The 21,836-nt window shown below is 39.0% G+C and overlaps 1 protein-coding gene across 4 annotated transcripts in view; it reads right to left on the bottom strand.

Moving 5' to 3' along the window:
• Nucleotides 1-7,110: 7,110 nt before the first annotated feature.
• CMTM4 (CKLF like MARVEL transmembrane domain containing 4) overlaps nucleotides 7,111-21,836 on the bottom strand; it is a 56,017-nt gene continuing 41,291 nt past the window's right edge. The window contains exons 3-5 of one of the 4 annotated variants that reach the window (XR_257111.5): nucleotides 11,920-12,018; nucleotides 9,724-10,667; nucleotides 8,740-9,065 (exon numbers count right to left, since the gene is read on the bottom strand). Coding sequence is in view for 2 of the 4 variants with exons in the window: in XM_005310876.5 (XP_005310933.2) it covers nucleotides 10,494-10,667; nucleotides 11,920-12,018 (273 nt within the window). In the remaining 2 variants the exon portion in view is untranslated. Of the gene's footprint in view, nucleotides 10,668-11,919; nucleotides 12,019-21,836 lie in introns of all 4 variants that reach the window. The other 3 variants (XR_006174920.2, XM_005310876.5, XM_065567252.1) reach the window with 3 other exon arrangements.

Here is a 21,836-nt window from a genome sequence, read left to right as displayed (position 1 = left end):
TGCCACAAACATACACCGTGGCAACGAGGCTGTTTGAGCTTTCTGCTACATGGAATTTATCAGGGACTACTTACGTGTTTGTTTTTTTTAACAACTCTCTTATCCACAAAGAATCTCTTTCCTGGTGCTTATCATCCTCACCAATTCAATCACAACAATTTTCTTTACGCATCGAATTAATAAACCAGTTTATACCTGCTGTAGTAGTGGATGGCAATTTCAGATAATCATCAGCAAAGATGATAAATAACCAGCCATGATACCGAGTACTGAATGTATACATTACATTTACAGATAACGACAAAATGTTTTAAACACTTTAACATGTCCATTTATTAAACAAGAAATCCTTCACAAATGATTCCGTACTATACTGATCAGAAATTAGTGTTCAGAAAACTATTTTCCCTACATACAAAAATACAGATTTTACCACTATGAAGACAATCAGAAGAGTACCATGAAAATTTTTAGAACATTATCTTGATATATCAAAAGAACAAAGGAAAAAAGCTAGCAAAGAGACAACAGCAAACTCAAAAGGCAGCACAAATACTACATTTTAAATTGGAAAATTAAAAAAAAAAAATATTGTGCTCATATACAAAACACTGAATAAGCAAAATGACATTTAAAACTGATAAAATACACCATTTAAGTTGTGTTATAAAGGCATGTGTTTTAAAAACATATAGACAAGATCAAACAGCAAGTTAGAGATTGCCTTCTATATCACATTAGTAAATTTATTACAATCCTTCAACTTTTGTTTATACTAGAACATTAATTAAAAAAGAAAAGAAGTGCATAACATATAAAAGAATATCAGCTGTCTCTATAAAACAAGTTTAGGAAGCGTTTGTTCTTGTATGATTTTCTTGCCTTTAAAGTTGTCCAGAGCATCAATAGAATTTCTTTGCATAAAAAGCCTGACAGCTACTACACTTACTGTATCAGGTTAAATTAGTTACTGATACTGTGAAGAAGGTGACACCAGTTTGGATTAGAGGGTAAGTACCTGTGCTAGAAACTTTCAATATTATTTGTTGACCATCTTACTTATGTTTTTTTGCTGATCTAAAATAGATCTAAGAACATCAACCAAAAATACAGTTAAATTGTATCAGATTGTAAATGATCTTTATACATAACATTTTGCTTGAATTCAATTTTCTTAAAACTAAAAATTCATTTGTCAGAACATGCTTTTATACCTGAAGGCGAGATAATCACATGGGGCCCGAGCCTACGGTCCTTGAAGTCAACGGGGAGTTTTGCCTGAGTAAGGGCTGCAGAATCAGGCCCTGAATCTGCAGTGGCACATACGAAAATGCTTAAAGTATTTTCCTTGGCAGAAAATTACAATTTCCTTATCCCAAAGGGGAAACACACAAGGGTATCACACAGGGGAGTTGTGCTAATATTAAAAAGTGGACCAACTTTGCCCAGCCCAGCAGTCTGCAAGTTCAAAGACAGATAATTCTAACTCTGATTTAACTTACACACAGATTTGAAAATAAAAAAAAATAAAGATTTTATTCTAGATGGCATTTCTGAACCTCTTGCTGTTCACATTTACAACTATGGTAGCATAGGAATAGATTCCCTGTCATTTAAAGTCTTTCAGCCACGACAAGAGATTTCTTTTTAAAATTTATATTCTGTCTTAAGTAGTGGTCTAGATGCAGGAATGTTGGATCAGCCCCAGTTGCATATGCATCCCACAAATGGGGATCTCTTCAGGCGTGTATTAAAGGGGGGAAGGGGGGGAGTATTTTCAAGTATGTTTCTCCATTAGTCAGAGTTGTTTTTCACCGTTCAGGTTACAGTTTTGAGCAGAGCAAAATAGGTACAACTTTCCTGTTCCACCTTGAACTCAGAACTTTACTATTAGTGTACAAAGGGAAAAAATGGCTGCTGTTACCATTAAGGCTAGTGTTAGTGAAAATAAAACACAAAGCTGGAAATGTGTTAGTAAGCCATGTTACAAAAATAGTGTTTACTGGTTTAATACATTACATTTCTGTCTTTATGACTGACAAAGTACTTATACCAAACATGGAAGGCACCCTAGGTGAAGTAGTTTGTCCAATATTTGTTTACAAGTATGTGAAAAGGCATAACAAATGTCAACTTTTCAAATCAAAACTGAGCAATAAAGTGAGTAATAAATACATACTTTACTATTTTATTCTGGGTTCCTGAACCCTTACAAACTTCAACATATACAAACAGTTTCAATGGACACTAATGTAGAAGAGGAGAAACCTGGCCAACAGAACACCTTTCAAGTAGCTATATCATTCATTCCAGGATGTCCTAAGTGTTGTATTTTAAATATAGGAATTATTTTAAAATGCATTAAATTGATCACAATACAAATAAAAAGTACTATTCTCACTATAAGTCTGCAATGTGATTTAAAGCTGCATGAATGGTAGTGATAAGATGCACTATCCCTCCACAATATCCAATTGCTAGGAACCAGTAAAACATTCAAGATCTAAAGTATAAAAAGTAGAAAATTGAAGGTAGCAAATCTTCAAAATACAAGGCTGCTAGCCTGAACCACTTTAAACCTATAGACTTCAGGAACACTATAGCACTGCTAGACTATTTTACTTTTGGGATTAAAAGATTACTAAAAGTACTAAGTCAAACTAGTTATAGATATTTCCTTTCAAATGTGAAGCTTTCAACTAAATATGTCTATTAAGACATTTGTCTAAAAAACAACACCCTGAAATTTACTATGTTCTGGATACTCATCAGGCCCTTGCAAGTCAAAAGAAGCAGATGTTTATATTTCATCCTGTTCCCTCAGTATTTCACATCCAGAGGTTATTAATATAGTTGTAGGGACCAGCCCCAACAAAACCCCAAAAACCTGTTTACAAGATCTGGACACTGCTTTTTCAAATGTTTTTAAGTCTTCATTATGAATTTATGACAATTTCCATATCCTTCACTATATGTTAATTAGCTTTTACTTAGCTCATGAAATCCATGGGACTGAAAACCTTCATAGTAAGTTCAAAGCTCTATGTTATAAATATGTCAATCAAGGTAACTAGGTATATTGTATATAAAAACAAAATTAAATATTTTCTTTGCCAAGTATAATTTAAAAAGGAACACCTGTGACTAGTTATACAACAAATATTTATTAGCTCATAGCTACTAAGAAACAAAATTTTCACTAGGTCATTCATCCAGCAAAGCTGAATGAGTCCGGTGGGATTGTGAATCGGTAACTATAGTGGATGCCAGCGCAAGATGTACTTCATCACATTTTTGGAAAGAAATGGGTGACTTTCACTTAGAGGCATAAATAAGAACACTTTTGAAGCCTGCATGTCCCTAAACAAAACTGACCTGTGTCATCTACTCTAAATCAAAGAATATTATAAATCACAGCCTGAGTAGATTCTCTTTTAAAAGTGTATTTCACGAACATCAATGGGTACATGAGGGTCAGAGATCTTTTTCTTTTAACTTTCACAAAAAATAAACTTTAGGGCCAGACTATATCCTCCTACTCTCCCAGCCAATTTGAAACCTCTCTGCTCCTGTGAATGGATGATGGACACTATGGCGATAGTAAAGACAGTGCTAATAAGAAAAATTCTAATGAAGTATCCAGCGAATTCTTGAATAAGGAGAAATAGTTTGTAAAGAGCGATTTAACTTAATCCTGCTTCTGAGTCTTGGTAACTTCCCCTACTAAAAGGAAGAAAACTCTACCACTTTTATTAGCAGTTTTCAAATATAATTTCTTTCCAGATCCTTACTTGACAAACATTACAGCATTCTGCTATTTTTGTACATATTTCAGTTTCCTTTCAAAATGATATTTTTATGACCACGAGGCCTAAAATAAGTTTAAACACAATAGTTAAAAAACAACCTTCTATCTCTGCATAATGTGTCTGATCCTTAGTTGACTCCAAGGCCATCCCAACAGTCCACCACATTATGAATGGGGCTCATAGCTAGGGACTAAGTATCCTGATCTTGCAGAGACCTACACACTTGCTCAATTTTACACAATGTAAATAGCTTTGATTTCAGCGGGACTACTCAGTGTGTACAACTTTGCAGGATCGGTGCCTCAGACGGGGCACATTTACCCTTCTGGTGAAAGTAGGACTTGCATTCTGTAGTGACTCCTTTGACCAACTACTGACTTTTAATTGGGTTGTTCGATAACCACACTGGCTGATATAACAGCATAGCTCTGACACAGATTTTAAAGTATACTGTTCACAAGCACAGAATCTCTCTGATTTAGTATCTTATTTCTTGATTAGGGATGGGATGTGACCTAGAGGCTGGGAACAAAACAAAACAAAACAAAAAAATCCAGATTTCCAAACCTGTTTCTACCATTGATTCACTGTCTCTCTGTCTCCTCTTCTGTGAAAAGCAAAAAACACCTCCCTTCTCCTTCCCAAGGGCATTGAGGATTATTAATGTTTACACATCACTTGGAAAATAAAGAGTTATGTAAAAGCATTAACAGATTTTTCTTAGGTTCATGGTCAGATTCTACCAGACTATTTATTTGTCCTAAATAGCAATCAAAAACCTTTGGCTCCTGAGGTTTCAGCGTTAAGAGCTTATCATGTTTATGCTATTTAGACTTGGAAAGCTATTCAGTCTTTACATCACATCTGAAGAGGATGGTTGATGCTATTTTTAATAGTGTTTGAAATGCAGAGTGCCTCCGGCTTTTTGTGACGGGTGCTCTGCAGAACCACTGTAAGGAAAAGGGTGAAAGAATGTTTATTAAAAAGAGAGTCAGAAAAGACGACACTAGGCACAGAGGTGGGGAGATTTAAGACCAGGAAACGATTCCCTGTTGAAAAAGAAAGCTGGTATTACCAAAATGATGTGATGTGGGTAAGTTAAGCACCACTTGCTCTGCCTGTATGCCTCAAACCAATGTAACAGATGGGGTAAGTAGCATAAGGGAAGATCTTCACTTGTTTAAGGAGGCCAAACTGGACATTTCATTGAAAACTTTAGTGATTAATTCTACAATCCAGTTGCACAGGACTACCTGGGTCCATTGTCTAGAACAGCAACTCTCAAACTGTAATCCAGATCACAGAGCTCTATCTAGTAGTATGAATGAGAGTATTGTAAGACCCAGTGGATCTTGCAGTAACAGGGCAGGACCATGCCAGGCTCTCTATCTTATGAAGCAGTCCACAGAAAGAAGAGTTGAGACAGTCACTGATTTAGAAGAGACTGGAGATAGCCAGCTGTCCATCTCTCCCCCCTTCCCACCAAAATTAACTATCAGGTACAAGCGGAGAGAACAAAAAAGGTCCAGACTATTCTAAGTGATAGGCTACGGAATTAAGCGATATGATACGAAACCTAAAAGGAAGAGTAGTTTCCTTGTTAATGGAAAGTTAATTTCAAACAGAGCTTTATCTGCCAATCCTGATGGTACACTAAGGCTCTTTAAAGCTCTTTTCTGATGTCATTCACGTCTTTGCCTAACAGACAATCTACCACCAAGAAAGGAAAAAGTAATAAACTTTGCTACCACAGCCAACCAAGCTATAACTTGTATTCAAAAGGCTACAAGGACTGGATGGACAGCACAGACACTGTGGGACCAGGGCCACTGTTTCAGAACCATCAAGTGCTAGAGAGCTTGGGGTCCTCTGAAGCACTGGCATGAGATCTCACAGCTATCTCTCTCTCTCTCTCTGGAAAAGGGAAAGAGTCTTCCATTCTTTTCACCTCTTCACCCAGTTCCTACTAGGTTTCGTGTGAAATTATTTCTATGGCAGAGTGGTTTCCATGTTGCTATAGTTACAGAGAATGTGACAAGTTGAACAAGTGGCCAGGCTGACAAAATTGAATATGGGATTGACAGAAAGCCGTGTACAGAACTATTTAAAAGAAACAAACAAAACCAGAAGTCTGCACGTGTAGCTGCTACCATTAGTTGTCTATTTCATTCATGTTCTCTTATGGGTCGAGTCCTACCAGATTCACAGCCGTCACGGACCGTGACATCAGACCTTTCCAGTGAAATGTAGCTATTGGAGGGGAGAGAAAGGAGCAGGACTTGGGGTGCCCCAGCAGGGAGGCTCTTACCATTCACCGGGCGCTTGCGGAGGGACAGGACTGCCTCTTCCCCTGCACAGCTGCTCTTGGGAGGAGAGACACCCACCTCCAGGTACCTCCCCTGGCTGCAGAAAGATCCGTAGCTGCGCTGCCTTCAGAGCCCAAACAGCAGCCACCAAGCTTCCTGCAGCCAGAGAAGGTTCCTGGAGGTGGAGGTGGGTCTGATCTCCCCTTGCTGCTGGGACCGCCCCAGCCAGGGGCTCCTAGCTGCTAATCCCAGCTGGTCTGGGGAGGGACAGGACATGCTCTTCCCTTGCATGGCAGCTCTGGAGAGGGAGGAGGGAGAGATCAGACCCACCTCTGGGTACCTCCCCTGGCTGCAGGAAGCTCCATGGAGCCCAGCTCTGACGGCAGCGTGGAAATGAGGGCAGCAATCCCACAACCCCCACTACAACAGCTTTGCGACCCCCCAAGTCTCATTTTGGGTCAGAACCTCAATGGTTACAACACCGTGAAATTTCAGACATAAAATCTGAAAAGGTGAAACTGACCTATTTTAAAACCCTCCAGCTATGAAATTTACCAGAACAGACCGTAAATTTGTTAGGGCCCTATTTATGCACAAATGTGGCAAATTTTCCCCTCAGCTACTCATACACACTGAAATACATTGGAATTGCATATCCGAGGACAGGATTTGCCTTGGAAAGAATGCCCAGATGCCTAAGACAATTTCAAGCACCACATTTCCACATCGTTGAGAAATGGTTTAATGGTCTGGTTTTAATTTGAGCTCTATTTACAATGTTGTGGATCCCTTTGTGGAGCAAAGTAGCTCTCTTGTGGACTAAGGAAGTGGTCCCTTTATGTTTAACAAACGGTTCAAAGTGAGACTAACCGGTAGTAAAGCAGAACCATAATCTGATAGGGGGAAGCACTTTAACATGAGTTTCCTGTGTAAGTTTCACAAAAGTTAAACTTTCTGCCCCATTTTTTACATAGAGGCCAAGATCAGTATCTGCATTTTGGTTATTAGTTTTTTTAATTTGTTGGCAAGATGCTGATATTTCATTAATATATGCCACAGTACACAATCCAGTCTGGAAAAACCAAATCACTGTGTACATACTGTAGGATATCAGTATATGAATTTTAATTTTCTATCATAAGCCAAATGAATTCATCCCCTTTAACTTACATGACAGTCATAAATAACGTTTTCCTAGACTAACAAATCTCTAACTTAGTTTTTAAAAGAAGTGTATCTATCAACACTAAAATAATCTTTGGTTCCAAAAGTTATACGGAAGTTACATCTATTTTTCTGTTGGTTTACAGTTATTTAAGATTTGTGTTCAGAAGTGGGTTTTTAAAATTTTTATTCTGTCCTAGCTCATCTCAAAAACTTTATATCTTCTTCTATAATTGTGCTGACCATGTAATCATGGTGTAAATAATAAATAATGATATTTTGTACTCAGCACATCAAAGCCATTGTATCTCATGTGTAATCATATCATACATTTGCTATATGATTGTACAATATACTATATTAGAGACCATTGTATCAGATTACTGGGAAAAAAAAAAAAGTAATTCACATTAACTAGCCAGACCAAGCACGCACTTTAACAAAAACCTTCTGTGATCTAACTCTGACAAAGCACTATGCAGTTTTCCCTCCTTTCCCATGCAGTAAAATGCACATAACGTTAAAAGATACCAAGAAAGTACATAAAATTGTAAATGGATCTCTGTCTAGATCTCGAAGTAACCAGAACATTGCTTAGGGTCAGAAATTAACTAGAAAAGCACAAGGGGATTGTATAATATACCATTTCATTCCTTCTACTGATCAGCTAACAGGATACACTTTTGCTATGCTGAAAAGTCTTCGTTATTATACCATACACTGGATTCCTCTATTACTTGACTTCAGCGGAAGACCTCACCCATGAAATATTAATATAGTGCTGGATAATGCATCTTCTGAATCCCTTTTTAGAGGGTTTCGATAACATTTCAGTATATTCCTTTAAACTAAGCTGCAAGTCTACCCTAAAGATCACTGCGTTTAGTTTTTAAGGTTTATTTATGGATTTTTTTTTTTTTTAACTGCAGCATCTATGAACTACCCCAATTATATCATCCCTCCAATACTTGGCACAGCATGCTGAAAAAACAGCTTATCCAATGGGCACAGTGCACACCTCCATTCAGCACTGCTAACCATACTGAGTTATAGGTCAGTTTTCATGTGACACCCCATTAAAGCTAGCTTTCACTGGAATTAATTAATAAAATGGCTATGTTCTTAACCACTCTAGAGGATCATTAGAACTTCAACTATTAAACTCTAAATTCAGCACTCCCTTCAGTTACAACTTTCAGTGAAATGTAAAATATAACATTTAATATGATAATATGATAAAAAGACCTCTATCAGGTTAAAAATAAACTATTAGTTTAATTTAATTATTAAAACAGAATTTTAAAAAGATCTAGTTTATGTGGAATGATTGCAAATAGCAAACAAGTTGGAGAATGACAAGAGAGAAACAATTTCACTTTCTGGTTTTCATGCATCAGCACAAGGCTTGCATTGCCTGAGAAGTGAACAGTGCAGAATGTTCAAATCTAGAGCTTTCCCTGTTTCTTTTGGAATTACAAAAAAAAAGTTTCATGTAAACATTTCTATTAACTTTAGGACTGGTAAAACTCTGTTTGGGAAAAAAAAATCTACATTTTGCATTTAAAATTGACTTGACAGTGTCTTTACGTAGGATTCCAACTATGTATTGGTGTAAACATCAACCCATGCTGGGAATAGTTACACATGAATAATGCTAAAAGTCTGTGGAACAAACTCAGATCTGGTGTGAGTGTATACAACTTCACTGACTTCCATGAAGATCTTACTCATGTACATCAGGTTTATATTTGACTCCACTGGGGGTGCCGCGGTGTTTTGTTCCCATCTACAATAAATGAGAAAGCTGTTGTAAACACTTATCCATATGCCAACCCATTATTACATGGGACACACACATTAATCACAGACCATACAAGATATTGGTGAAGTCTCCCTAATAAAATTATGACTAAGGTTCTAGACATATTTTTGCAGAATTCAATAACCAGAGAATACAGTCTTCTCTTCACTGAAAGTTCAATGGAAGTGAGAAAATTTGAGCTAGGAAAATGGTCTGTAAACATGAGAAGCAAACAGAGAAAAACAATAGGTTCAACCACTCATATGTCCTCGTTACCTAAAATTAGCTTCAAAAGGAACATTATAAAAATGTTTTATAGCTATGCCCAATTTATGCATTAAACCAAATTATTTTACCTACTACCAACCAATTTTAATTTAACAGAACCACCAATCTAAAACCAGAATATGCCATAAAATGTATTTATACTACACAAAACACGTCGTAGTCTTGGAATATCCTACAATATATACATCGTGCATTTTTGGTGGCTCCTGATTTCCTTAAAATTCCCAGATGACTGAACCTCAAAATAAAAAATGAACCTTGATTGGGATGTAGAGTCTATTACTTGACAAAACCCCAAAAGTATTTCATGAATTAAAATCATGTAATACATATTCAAACACGAGCAGATACCTACATACTAGTGTTGGATGGGTTGTGTTGACTCTGCAGCAGGTGAAAAAGTGTTAGTCTTTCACATGTAGGAGCCCCAATTCAAAATCTGGTTGAGGTCATACATTAAATGAGTTTGGTGGTTTTAGGATAGTCCATAGTGTATCTGTCCATATCACCAATCCACCAGCCCAAATATCTGACGTGATTGCCGGTGTCAGCTACAAGATGCACCAAGGATGGAACTGTGGGAGGTCTTGCAGGTGAGAAGTGAATTGCATTGGCAAAGCTGCATGAGGAAGTGTATAAAGTGTTGGCGTACGCTCAAGCTGGCTTATGTTATTGCTATTTGTCCCTCACTTTCTTTTCATATGCAATAAAATGTATTTAAGTTTTGGAATATTTCTTTCTTTTAACAGAACGATATAGTGTTGATCATAACATTCCTACTGGGTGATGAAATAGTGGCAGTGCGCGCAAGTTTCTCTAGAGCTGGTACCTGGAAAGAAGTACTATGCAGGTGTTTAATCTAAAATATTAACATACATCAGATACATATGTAATCATTGTATAGATCGTACTTTTGAATGGCCAATAATTATAGCCTCCAAGCCAATAGCTTCTGAATAAATGTAGATCAACATCTCTCTCTGTACATATAAATGGTCAGCTTATCTCTGCCAAGACTCTTCCTAAAAAATGAAAACTTCAAACTATATAAACTTCATTTGATGAAACAAAATAAAAAGTTGCTGTTTTCTATCCCCTCTTTCCAGTCCCACTCAGCTGTAGTTTTCACGCATCCAGACGCTGAATCTCAGGGTGGTGATCTACTTCTCTTGATTCTGTCCGAGCACGAATGTAATCACTTGTCTGCCGGCTGTTCTGCTGTCTGCTGTTCATTCGCCATTTTTTAACAGCTAAATACATATTCACAGCATACACGATCATCGCCAAGAAACCAAATATCTAAAAGAAACAGCAGCAAAACTTTGTCAAAGGCAATCTTCCAAATCAAAAACGGTAACAGATTCACAACCAAACTGTTAGAGCTGGATGTTGTACTTAGCATTGACACATTGTTGTGGCCTATAAAAATCAGCTCCAATGTCTTTTATTTTAAATGAATTTTAGCATTTGTGAAAGGTACTAGATTAATGATCTTAAAGATTGAAGGTCTCTAGACACAGAACACCCTTGACATTGGCAATACAAGACGATGTTCATGTCAAAGGGACCTCTAAAGAGAGAGAGGATAGTTCTTTCCCCATTAAATCCTCGGCTTTTCTGCTGGATTTAACAAGGATGCCAAACACAGATTGTGGGTTTTGTGAAACTGAGTGAGAGAGAAGCTACCAGCTTATTGCTTATACAAACACTCAGCAAATGGTAGTGATTTTGCTCACTATGGAGCTAATCTGGCCTCAAGCCAGTGATGCAAACATAAATGACCTAGTGCCACAATGAGAATTCCACTCTTACTTATCTATTAGGCTGTGAAGCAATGCAAATTAAATACTGCTACTCTACCATATGGCACTGAATGGCAAGGAGGGAAGAGATCATTGTCCCAAGATCAGGCCCCTCAAAGCACAGGAAATAAGGAGTTAATTTTTACTTCTCCTCAACTTCATCCCTGCAAAATTCTGTGGAGTAGTTATGTGACTTTAACCATTATTATACCCAGCCTTGCAAAACTCATTAAAATTTGCCAGTTCAGGCACAAATCGATTCACTTGCCCTTATGATGGTTGTGGTAATAAAAAATGAATACTCTTTTACGAACCCATAAAAGAAAAACTTACTAAAGAGTATGCAAGTAGAAAGTTGTCTGTAGCAACTTAAAAATGAGTCTGATTTCATGCATAGCTGTAACCTTTTATTAAAAGTAGTAAATAATAAAGTATTTGCAAATGACCATTCAAAGTTACAGAATATCTGATCAATTAAGCCTAAAACTTAGTTTCTTTGGCTCTCACCATTAAAACTTTTTGGGGAAGGGCTCATCCAATATCACCTCATGTCATAGAGGGAGAGCTGATTTCCTTGAAATCAAAACATCGCCACTAGCCAAAAATGTGTAGATGATAACCATTAAAAGTACATAGAGATGTGTGAGCAAGGGTGAGGGAAATATCCAATGGGGTGCAGGAAAAAGTCACCCTTTACTTCTGATGAAAAATAATTGTCAAGAGTAAAGAAATTTGAATTGTTTTCTTACCACAGCAGCAATTTCTGCTCCAGTTTTATGGTTCAAAGCAGCAAGTACTACAGATGCAATGAAAAAGAAGAAAGTGCTGAGTCCAGTGTTGACAAGATCCTATAAAAACAAAGTTATTAGAATTACACACAATCATCCTTTTTTGTTTTATACTGAATGGATGAAACACAGAGGAAGATCAGAACAGAATCTGCATTAACACTCTCCCAACTTTAATGTAGTTTATCCTTTTGCAAAAAAGGCAATGATACTTATCCAGGAAGTACATTACACTCAAAACATACATGTACACACAAATATATACATGCTATGTGAGCAAAATTTGCAAATCGCTGCAGATTCAAAATATGTTACACCAGTTTCTATTCAGAGTTAGTATTTAGAAGCAAAAAAGCACTGCTAGTACAAACTGTGAATACAACTATTTTACTACAGCTGACATTAAAGAAATCTGCAGCATTCCAACTGCTTAACCTTAATGCAGCTCTCATGTGTGACTCAAACTACTGCTCTTTCAAGCCACTGGAGCCAGACAGTGTCTTGTTTGTAAAAGTACTCCACACTTTATGGCATTATGTGAATAATACAGAATGTCTATTATTCTCTCTCTCTCTCACACACACACACACTTTTATTAATATATGTATTGGATAGGCAAGTATGTAATATTCACACACTATTTATATATGTCCATGAAAAAACCCACATACTCTCTCCAAGAGGTTACCAGGATTAGAAAGAAATCTGATTTTTTTTTTTAAATGTAGACACACTTGCAGCAGCAACATATGCAATTCAACTAACTAGACTTTGTGTTGCTTAGCAATGAAGTAGTCATGCTGCTAAGCTTCCAGCATTCCAAATCAGGTCACTAACATACTGCTGTCGACACAACTACAAATTCTAAACTAGCAGCTATTGACAAGAGGGCTATTTTCTTCAATGTTCCACTCAACTGCCAACAGTTAAAAATCACAAAAGCAAGAGATAAAGTACCAGAAGAACAGAGTGGTAGAATCATTTAGTTTATAAAAGATCCCTAGCGTGTTATTTAGGGCACCCTCCTGCATCATTTTAAGGGAAAGAAGCCATTAGTGTTGCCTTGGAATCTAGCTGCTCAGACAGCTACGTTACCACCAGTTCTTCAAGACAAGCAGAGTGTAATTCTGAAGGTGAGGGAGATAGGGGCAAGGAAGAGCATGCAATGCAGCAGCTGAGGACAGGGCAGGGTAGGTAAACGTAAGGAACATGAAGTAATTGGGAGAAGGGAATAACACTAACTGAAGGGACAGAAGGATCAGCTTTGTACAACCAAGGCTGCAATGCAAACCATAGTTTCAAATTCAAATGCGGCAACTGATAACTACAATACAAAATGTTTTGGAGGTATTTCAAATGTGCCCATCACTGTATTATCTGTAATTAAAATGCACACCGTTGTCCATAGTGGCCTCTGCTGTTAGTCTTTCCTACATTCAGCACTTTGCTTACTGCCAATTCCCACTCTCCATCATTTACTGCAGCAACATTTTTGCAAAAAACAAGACTTGTTAAGTGCTGTAAAAATGGTTATGCTTGGACTCAGACATACTTCTTCAAGTGGGGCATTCCATGGACAAGGGTCCTTGACTAAGCTCCAGGAATCTCAAACTTTGACCTGGCCACAGCTAGCTTCACTATGAAAGCAGCTGTCACTTTGGGTTGTGAAAAGACATGGCAAGGCCCCAAACTATTTTCTGCCTTAAAGGCCAGGGATTTGAAAAACACTGGAAGGACAGATTATAGAGGGTGCAAATCACTGGCATGATTTATGTGCTCAGCTGAAAAAATTTCTGAGAAGAAGGGCTACTACATTCTGTACAAATTGGGGTTGTGTTGTCTTTGATTTCAGCCCAGGTACAGTAAATTACAATGAGGTGAATACAAGGATCACTGTGGCCAGATCCTCATCTAAAAGGAAGAGACAGTTTCCTGACACGTTGGAGAAGAATCCATTGTTCACTACTGTTGCAACCTGTATCCAGAATCAGTAATGAATGTAGTAAGACTGCCAGGCTACCTTGAAAAATGGAGGGAAAGGTCAGTGACCAAAGATATCAAAATGTTTGCACGTGACCAGCACCTGTCTAAAGAGCAGCTACTTCAAATTATACCCAGGCAAGTCTGAAGTGATGGTGGTTATATTTGCCAAGGAGTATTACAATCAAGATCAGGAGCCTAGGCGTAGATGTTGAACAAGTATATATGAAGGCACAGTTCCTATTTTGAAGGCCTTACCATCCAAAAAATAAAGATGTCCATTTACTGCTTTCTGGGAGCAAGCAGCATTTCACCACCTCTCCAAGTGGAGGAGAAATATACAGTACTGATCCCTGTGACTGCATGAGAGCTGCTCAGTACTAGTCTTTAGGTCCTGTTGGAGGGGAATGACTCAAGTCATCATAGTGTTGCACTGTCCACTTCAGCTAAGTCTTGTGAAGAGGTCAGTAATACCTAGGCTTGATGCTATTCAACATTTTCATCAATGATTTGGAGGTAAATATAAAATCACTGCTGATAAAGTTTGCAGATGACACAAAGATCAGTGGGAGTGGTAAATAATGATATAGGTAGGGCAATCGTTCAGAACAATCTGGATCGCTCGGTGAGCTGGTCCCAGTCAAACAAACTTCATTTTAATATTACCAAATGCAGAGTTTAGCTTAAAAAAAAAACCAAAACAATTGAGAGGTGACTTGATTACAGCAGATAAGTAACTTCACAGAGAGAAGGTACTAAAAGTCTCTTTAATTTAGTACAGTATTTCCCAAACAGTGGGTTGTGATTGGGATGGCTGTAGATAGGTTGTGGGCCCAGTGCAGAGGCCCAGCTAGTTGGGTGCAGTGGGGGTGGTTTGGAGTTTGAGAGCAAGTCCACCCTGCAATGGTGGCACCTGTCCTTTCCAGGTGTTGTGACCTGGTTCAGAGATTCTAAGGTCAGAAGGGACCATTGTGATCATCTAAGTCTGACCACCTGCAAAATGCAGGACATAGAACTACCTCAAAATAATTCCTAGATTTACTAATTCCTAAATCCCAGGGTTACGCAACCTATGGTACGTGTGCCAAAGGCGGCACGTGAGCTGATTTTCAGTGGCACTCACACTGCCCGGGTCCTGGCCACCGGTCCGGGGGGCTCTGCATTTTAATTTAATTTTAAATGAAGCTTCTTAAACATTTTAAAAACCTTATTTACTTTACATACAACAATAGTTTAGTTATATATTATACACTTATCGAAAGAGACCTTCTAAAATTGTTAAAATATATTACTGGCACGTCAAATCTTAAATTAGAGTGAATAAATGAAGGCTCGGCACACCACTTCTGAAAGGTTGCCGACCCCTGTCCTAGATCATATTTGTTAGAAAAACATCCAGTCTTGATATGAAAATTGCCAGTGATGGAATATCCACTATGATCCTTTGTTAATTGTTCCAGTGATAAATTATTCTCAGCATTCAAAATGTACACCTTATTTCCAGTCTGAATTTGTCTAGCTTCAACTTCCAGCCATTGGATCGTTGTTCTACCTTTCTCTGCTAGATTGAAGAACCCATCAGACCTTTCTCTGCTGGAGTGAAGAGCCTGGCTCTCTGCTCCAGGTGCTGAGACGTAGCATATGAGGCCTCAGCACCGCGAACTCAAATTTGGTGCAGCCACCCCTCCATCACGACGTGTAGAGCAGGGATAGGCCAAAATACCCAGAGCACATAGCTGGGCCCAGCCTTGCGGGATGAGCTTGCTCTTTTCCCAGGCTCTCCTCCACTCCGGGCCACTAAGATTGTAGTGCCGGGGCAGAGGTGGTTGGTGTCAGTATGGGCATAGTAGTCGGGCATCACAGAAGGACGACGACACCGGTTTATGATTTTGTGCCCCTCCTGCAATTCCCCGTGAAGTTGGATCTCGGTGGGTCACAAAAAAAAAAAAATTTGCATTTGGTGGGTCGCCTTAGTAAAGAGTTTGGGAATCACTGACTAGTGTACAAAGGCATAACCAGAACCAAGGGCTGAAAGCTGAAACCAGACAAATTCAAAGTAGAATTAAAGCACATATTTTGAAACAGTGAGGGTGATTAATTACTGGATCACACTGCCAAGGGAAATGGTGAAATCTCCATCTCTTGATGTCTTTAAATCAAAACTGGATGTCTTTCTGGAAGGTATGCTTTAGCCAAACAAGTTATTAGGCTCATCACAGGGGTAACTGGGTGAAATTTAATGGCCTGTGGTATACAGGAGATGAGACTAGATGATCTAATGATCTTGTGATCTTCAACTCTGTACCTGAACATCCAAGTAAAAGGATACCGAGTAGTACAGGCAAGGAGTTCTACCCTGTCCATAAACAGAAAGACCAATCAATGCCTCAAGACCAATTGCCATGTCATAGGCTAGTCTGAAATCTGACTGTGAGAGGTCTAAGACAGAATGTGAAATACTGCTGAAGTTAGACTGTCCCGACATTTCTCCATGATTTTTCTGAGGAAGGAGGCTTTGAGGCAGGGTGGTAGTTGGAGAGACTGTCTAAACTAAGGCAAGTATTTGTTATCATATTCTATTGAATTTTTCAAGAAAGTTGTCAAGTTTCTCCCTCTGAAAAAAGCAGTGCTTCTCATTTCAAATGAAAAACATGACAGCCTCAAACTTTAAATGCTAAAATCTGGTTTGAAGAAGCTAAAGCCCAAAGGAAGAGAGAAAGCTATGGTGAGGATTCTAGAAGCAAAAGATGTTTCGTAAAAAAAAAAAAAAAAAAAAATTATACATTAAGATGACAAAATGAGTAACCATAACAATAAAAAAGAATAAGCTAATTGAAAAAAGATGTAGTTTCAAATCTGGCCATGATGTAGCTGAAGTTTTTACTATTGTATTTATAGACAAAGTAAAACCACATCACACAGATAGAAGAATTTCAGCTTAAATTACAGCAACCTCATGAGACAGCATGTTGCGCCATAAAACGGTGTTCAAAGCTGCTGTCCATAACAGAATAAAGTCTAGGATCTGAATCAAATCCACTCTAGACTGCTACTGATCCTTTACTCTCTCAGGAATAATTTAATGTTAGATTGATTTGCTGTTGCTTGCTAGTGATTTGTTATCCAATGGTCATATTAACTGTTCTAATCAAAATGAAAGAAGTATCTAAAATTTGTCAGATAGTGTCACTTTCAATGTCTTATCCATGGGGCAGATATCTGACTGACAACAGTAGGTCCACAGGGCTATATTTTCAAAAGCCGGATTCCCATTTTATGCTACACATTTAACACTGTGTCACATTTTTTGTTCCCGCAACTGACAGAAGGTGCACATATTAGTAACTAGGTGCAGGGCCGGCGCTTCCACTAGGCAACCCTAGGCGGTTGCCTAGGGCGGCAGGATTTGGGGGGCGGCATTTTGCTGTCCTCGGCGGAAATTCGGCGGCGGGGGGTCCTTCCGCTCCGGGTCTTCAGCGGAAATACGGCGGCGGGTCCTTCACTCGCTCCGGGACTCGCCGCCAAAGTGCCCCGAAGACGCGGAGCAGAAGGACCCCCACCGCCGAATGCTCAGAGGAGCACTGCCGCCTAGGGCGGCAAAAACCCTGGCGCCGCTCCTGACTAGGTGGCAAACTACCTGATAAGGATGGGCATTGCTCTGGTTCAAAAATCTCGGCAATGCTGGATGGCAGAGCAGGGGACAAGAGGGGGGAGTGATCTGGAGTTATTACTTGTAGTACCACAGTAACTAGGAGCCCAAGTCACAGATCACGACCCTAGGTGCTGTACAAACACAGAACAAAAAGAGTCTCTGCGCCAAACAGCTTACAATATAAGACAAGGACAACAGATGGATACGGACCAAAGGGGGAGTACAAAGAAACAAAACAGTATTTGTCAGCATGATAAACAGTAGTCTCAGAACACCAGCAGCCTGTTGTCTTTTTTTTTTTTTTTTTTGTAGGCATCGTGGAAAAGGAGAGTTTGGGGAAGGTTGTGAAAGACAGTAATGAGTCAGTTTTGCAGATGCTTACGGAGGTATTGCCTTAGAACAAATTATACTCTTCCAGGCAACTGTACTAGCAGATTACAATAGTGGCTGCACAGATAAAGGTCTCATTAAAAAATGTTGTGATCCAATCTCAGCCACACTGAATTTAACTGTGTGTGACCTACATTACCACCCAATTTTTCAACTGTGAAATTAAGACTAGGTTTAATTTAATTGTATTTCTGTGTCTTCAGACTTCTTGTCCACTTCCTGAGGCAGGGCTGAATGACATAAACAGCACAGCAGGGCACAGCAGGGCACAGCAAAGCAGTATCCAGGCAGCTGACAGAAGAGGCAATCCAAGGATGCTCTAACGTGCAACTTAATCATCTCATAGACCAGGGGTAGGCAACCTATGGCACGCGTGCCGAAGGCAGCACGTGAGCTAATTTTCAGTGGCACTCACACTGCCTGGATCCTCCTGGCCACCGGTCCGGGGGGGGAGGGGGAGACGACTCTGCATTTTATTTTAATTTTAAATTAAGCTTCTTAAATATTTTGAAACCTTATTTACTTTACATACAACAATAGTTTAGTTATATATTTTAGACTTCTAGAAAGAGACCTTCTAAAAAGGTTAAAATGTATCACTGGCACGCGAAACCTTAAATTAGAGTGAATAAATGAAGACTCGGCACACCACTTCTGAAAGGTTGCCGACCCCTGTACTAGACTTTCACCTTTAAGAGTCAAGCATGGACAGGCAGAGGGAACCACAGGCCTAACTGTAGTGGAGAGACTGAATAGAGTCTGTGAATTTGAAGAAGTCTGTTGCTGCTTATAGGCAGGAAGTAACTTCTGAAGAGCTGCAAAGGAACAGATAGGGAAAGAACCTTTCCCTTAAGCATTACAGATTGGGTCCGTTGCCAGTCACTGGCTCTCTTGCCCAGTGGTGGCAATGGCAGCCACGTGCCCTCACCCACTCATCTCCAAACCTGAACATATGTAATTTTCCAGGAGAAATTCTGGATGAAAACAGACTGCACAAGCCATCAGAAGCTATGTAAAGGCAAATCATGTATTTTTTAAATTCATTTACAAGGATACTTATTTTATCAGGGCATTTTTACAGAATCCTTCTCTTTGCCATTCAATTCTTGAAATCCAAAAAGCTTACATTTAACTATTTTAACTTCCATCTAAATGTATATAATCTGGAAAAGAAACCTGCATTTCAGTGGGATGAGTTTGTCAAAAACCTGTTATAGAAGTTTGAGGTCTACCACTCTCCAAGTTAGTTTCTGCAAAATAGAGAGCTGAAACTAACATTTCCTTTTAGCTTCATTTTCATTGTCCAATGTCTCTAATTCTTTCCCCAAACCATCACTTTACTCTACAAGGTTTGGGCTGTTTTCTCCTTGTTCCTGTGTGTAGCTATCAATTTGAAGTTTATACACATACCAGTCAGTCTGCTGAACCCAATCTCCCTGATCACCCCATAATTTTACTGTGTAGTCATGTTATTAAACATCATATGATCACTCGCAGTGCAGTTAACTAATGGAAATATGGTTTGCAAAGTAAAAATGTCATATAAAGAAATAACCAAATTAAATGTGTTAGAATCCAATTCCCACCCCTCTCACCTCCATATTAATTTATTTTTACCCATGCAACAAAGGATGTATTCAAATACTGGATACTGCAACTAAAAATTCAGGATTCATGTTAGAAATTTGTCCAAAGGGGACAGGCTCCCATCCATGGCAAGACAGTCAACAGCCAACATTTTCAGAAATGACTAATGATTTTGGGAGTTCAGCACTTTCTGAAAATCAGGCCACTTTAAGACATCTCAAATTGGGCACATAGAAAAATTAGGTATCCAAAAATCACTAGTTGCGCCTGAAAATCTTGGCTAATATTTTAAGGGACAAGACACGATTTTGTGGCATTGGAAGAGGCGGTCAGGGTCAGATGATTTCATCCTTAGATGGCTCTCGCCATTTCTGGGTGTTTGCATAGGCTTTGCTGGAAGCAGTGTTTCTTGTACAAGAGTGACAAATGTGCCATTTCTATTCACTGTTTTCATGTTTCCACCTCTTTATTTTCTAACTTCTCTTCGTGTATGTGTGTGGTTGTTTTTTAAATTCCATGGTGTTCAGTCTCCTGTTCCCGCTCAACCCCTTGCACCTTACTACTTACCAATTCTTCTGCCAAGTGTTTGTAATCCTAGACATTAACAGACGTTACTGTCTACTGTTATACACATCACTAGCAATAGAGGCCAAGTGCCAGTAGTACTCCTTGTATTTAAGCTAGTTTTACTAGGGCATCCTTAGCAGAAGAATGCACCACCCATGATGATTAGAAAATTGTGAAAAATCAAATAGGGATGGTGCACCTAGAACACAAGCCTGCAGCATATAATAAACCCTGCCAATGGTTCATAAATTAAGAATATGAAAATGATGCATCTTTTTAAAGGACATCTTTGTGACAGATATGGCAATTTCCTGCAGTATCCTGGATAAACTTTATTGAATTAAGTTAAACCTTACTCAATTAAATTTATATATCATTTTGGGCCAGGGATTGTATGCAATTCCATAGGGGAGGAGGACCACAGCTCTCCAAGAACTAAAAACAGTGAGCGGCGATTAGTCAAATTCACTCAGATTGTAACACCTCACAAGAGGTACCACCTCCTGGTGAGACTTGTATATCCTGATTCAAACTGGATTCTCCAGCGAACCAACAAAAAAAGGACTTTTGGATAAACAGCCTGAGTTTAAACTGATTCAGGGCCTGATCGAGCAAATGGACAGGACCTTCTATCCAAAGCAGGTATCAATCCGCCCTGGAAAGGGTTGGAAGAACTTGACCTATTGATGGATGCTCTTGTTCTGAGCCAAGGTAGTTATGAACTTGTAACTGCAGAAAAAACCCTTGGTGGGTTTGAAGAATTTATCACCTATGAGAACAATTTTTGGAGCTGGGGTGATCTCTGGTAAGTTTACTAACATGTGTGTAGGTTCTTTTATTGTTTTTAATGTTTTCTCCGTAATGCTTTCACCTTAAGAATAAGTGAGCTTGCTTAGGAAAAGCTGTGTGGTATCTTATACCTATGGGCAATTATGCGGTTTATAGCCTTTGAAGAAAAGGCAAAGCAGGCCTGCTGAAGCACTCTGACTTTCTCGGGAATTCCCAACGTAGGCATGGAACTGTGCAGTCTGGAAATACCCCACTCAGGAAGGAGAGAGACCCATGTCTCTGCCCAAGAGAGGTATGAATGGGGAACCAGAATCCTAAGAACAGGTGCCTCTCTGGGCCACGGAGGCAGAATACAGGTATAGTTGCCCTGAACTGTGACCACCTCTTTCTTGGCAGAAGTAAAAAATAAAAGACAACTTTTTCGGGTTCCCATGCAATATCTACAAGTCGAAAAAGTCTGGTGTTCTTTAACCGTCTCCTCTGTGATGCTCTTTAATCTACAACTTTGAAATGGAGATATTTAAAGCCAAGACCGATACAATAAAACAGTTTCTTCAGAGCAACATCAATTATTTTGCTGTCACCTACTTGGACATTTGTACCCATTGTTCCTCTCTGCAGCTTTTCTAAAAAACTCTGAAGCATGTTTTCAAGCAACATGAACATCCAGTGCTCAATCTTCATGTTCAATGAACCTGTGTTTGTTAACTAGTATCTGACACAGAATTGAGGGAGACATGAGCCAACACTGCAATCCAGACACATTTGATTTTAAAAACCTATTACATAGGGTTACCATACGTCCGGATTTTCCCGGACATGTCCGGCTTTTGGGGGCTCAAATCCCCGTCCGGGGGGAAATCCCCAAAAGCCGGGCATGTCCGGGAAAATCGGGAGGGCTCTTTGGCCGGGG

This window comes from Chrysemys picta, chromosome 14, assembly GCF_011386835.1.
Source record: "Chrysemys picta bellii isolate R12L10 chromosome 14, ASM1138683v2, whole genome shotgun sequence".
NCBI lineage: Eukaryota > Metazoa > Chordata > Testudines > Emydidae > Chrysemys > Chrysemys picta.
The sequence above is the reverse complement of the archived record's forward strand: the minus strand, read 5'-3'. Positions and strand labels throughout refer to the sequence as shown.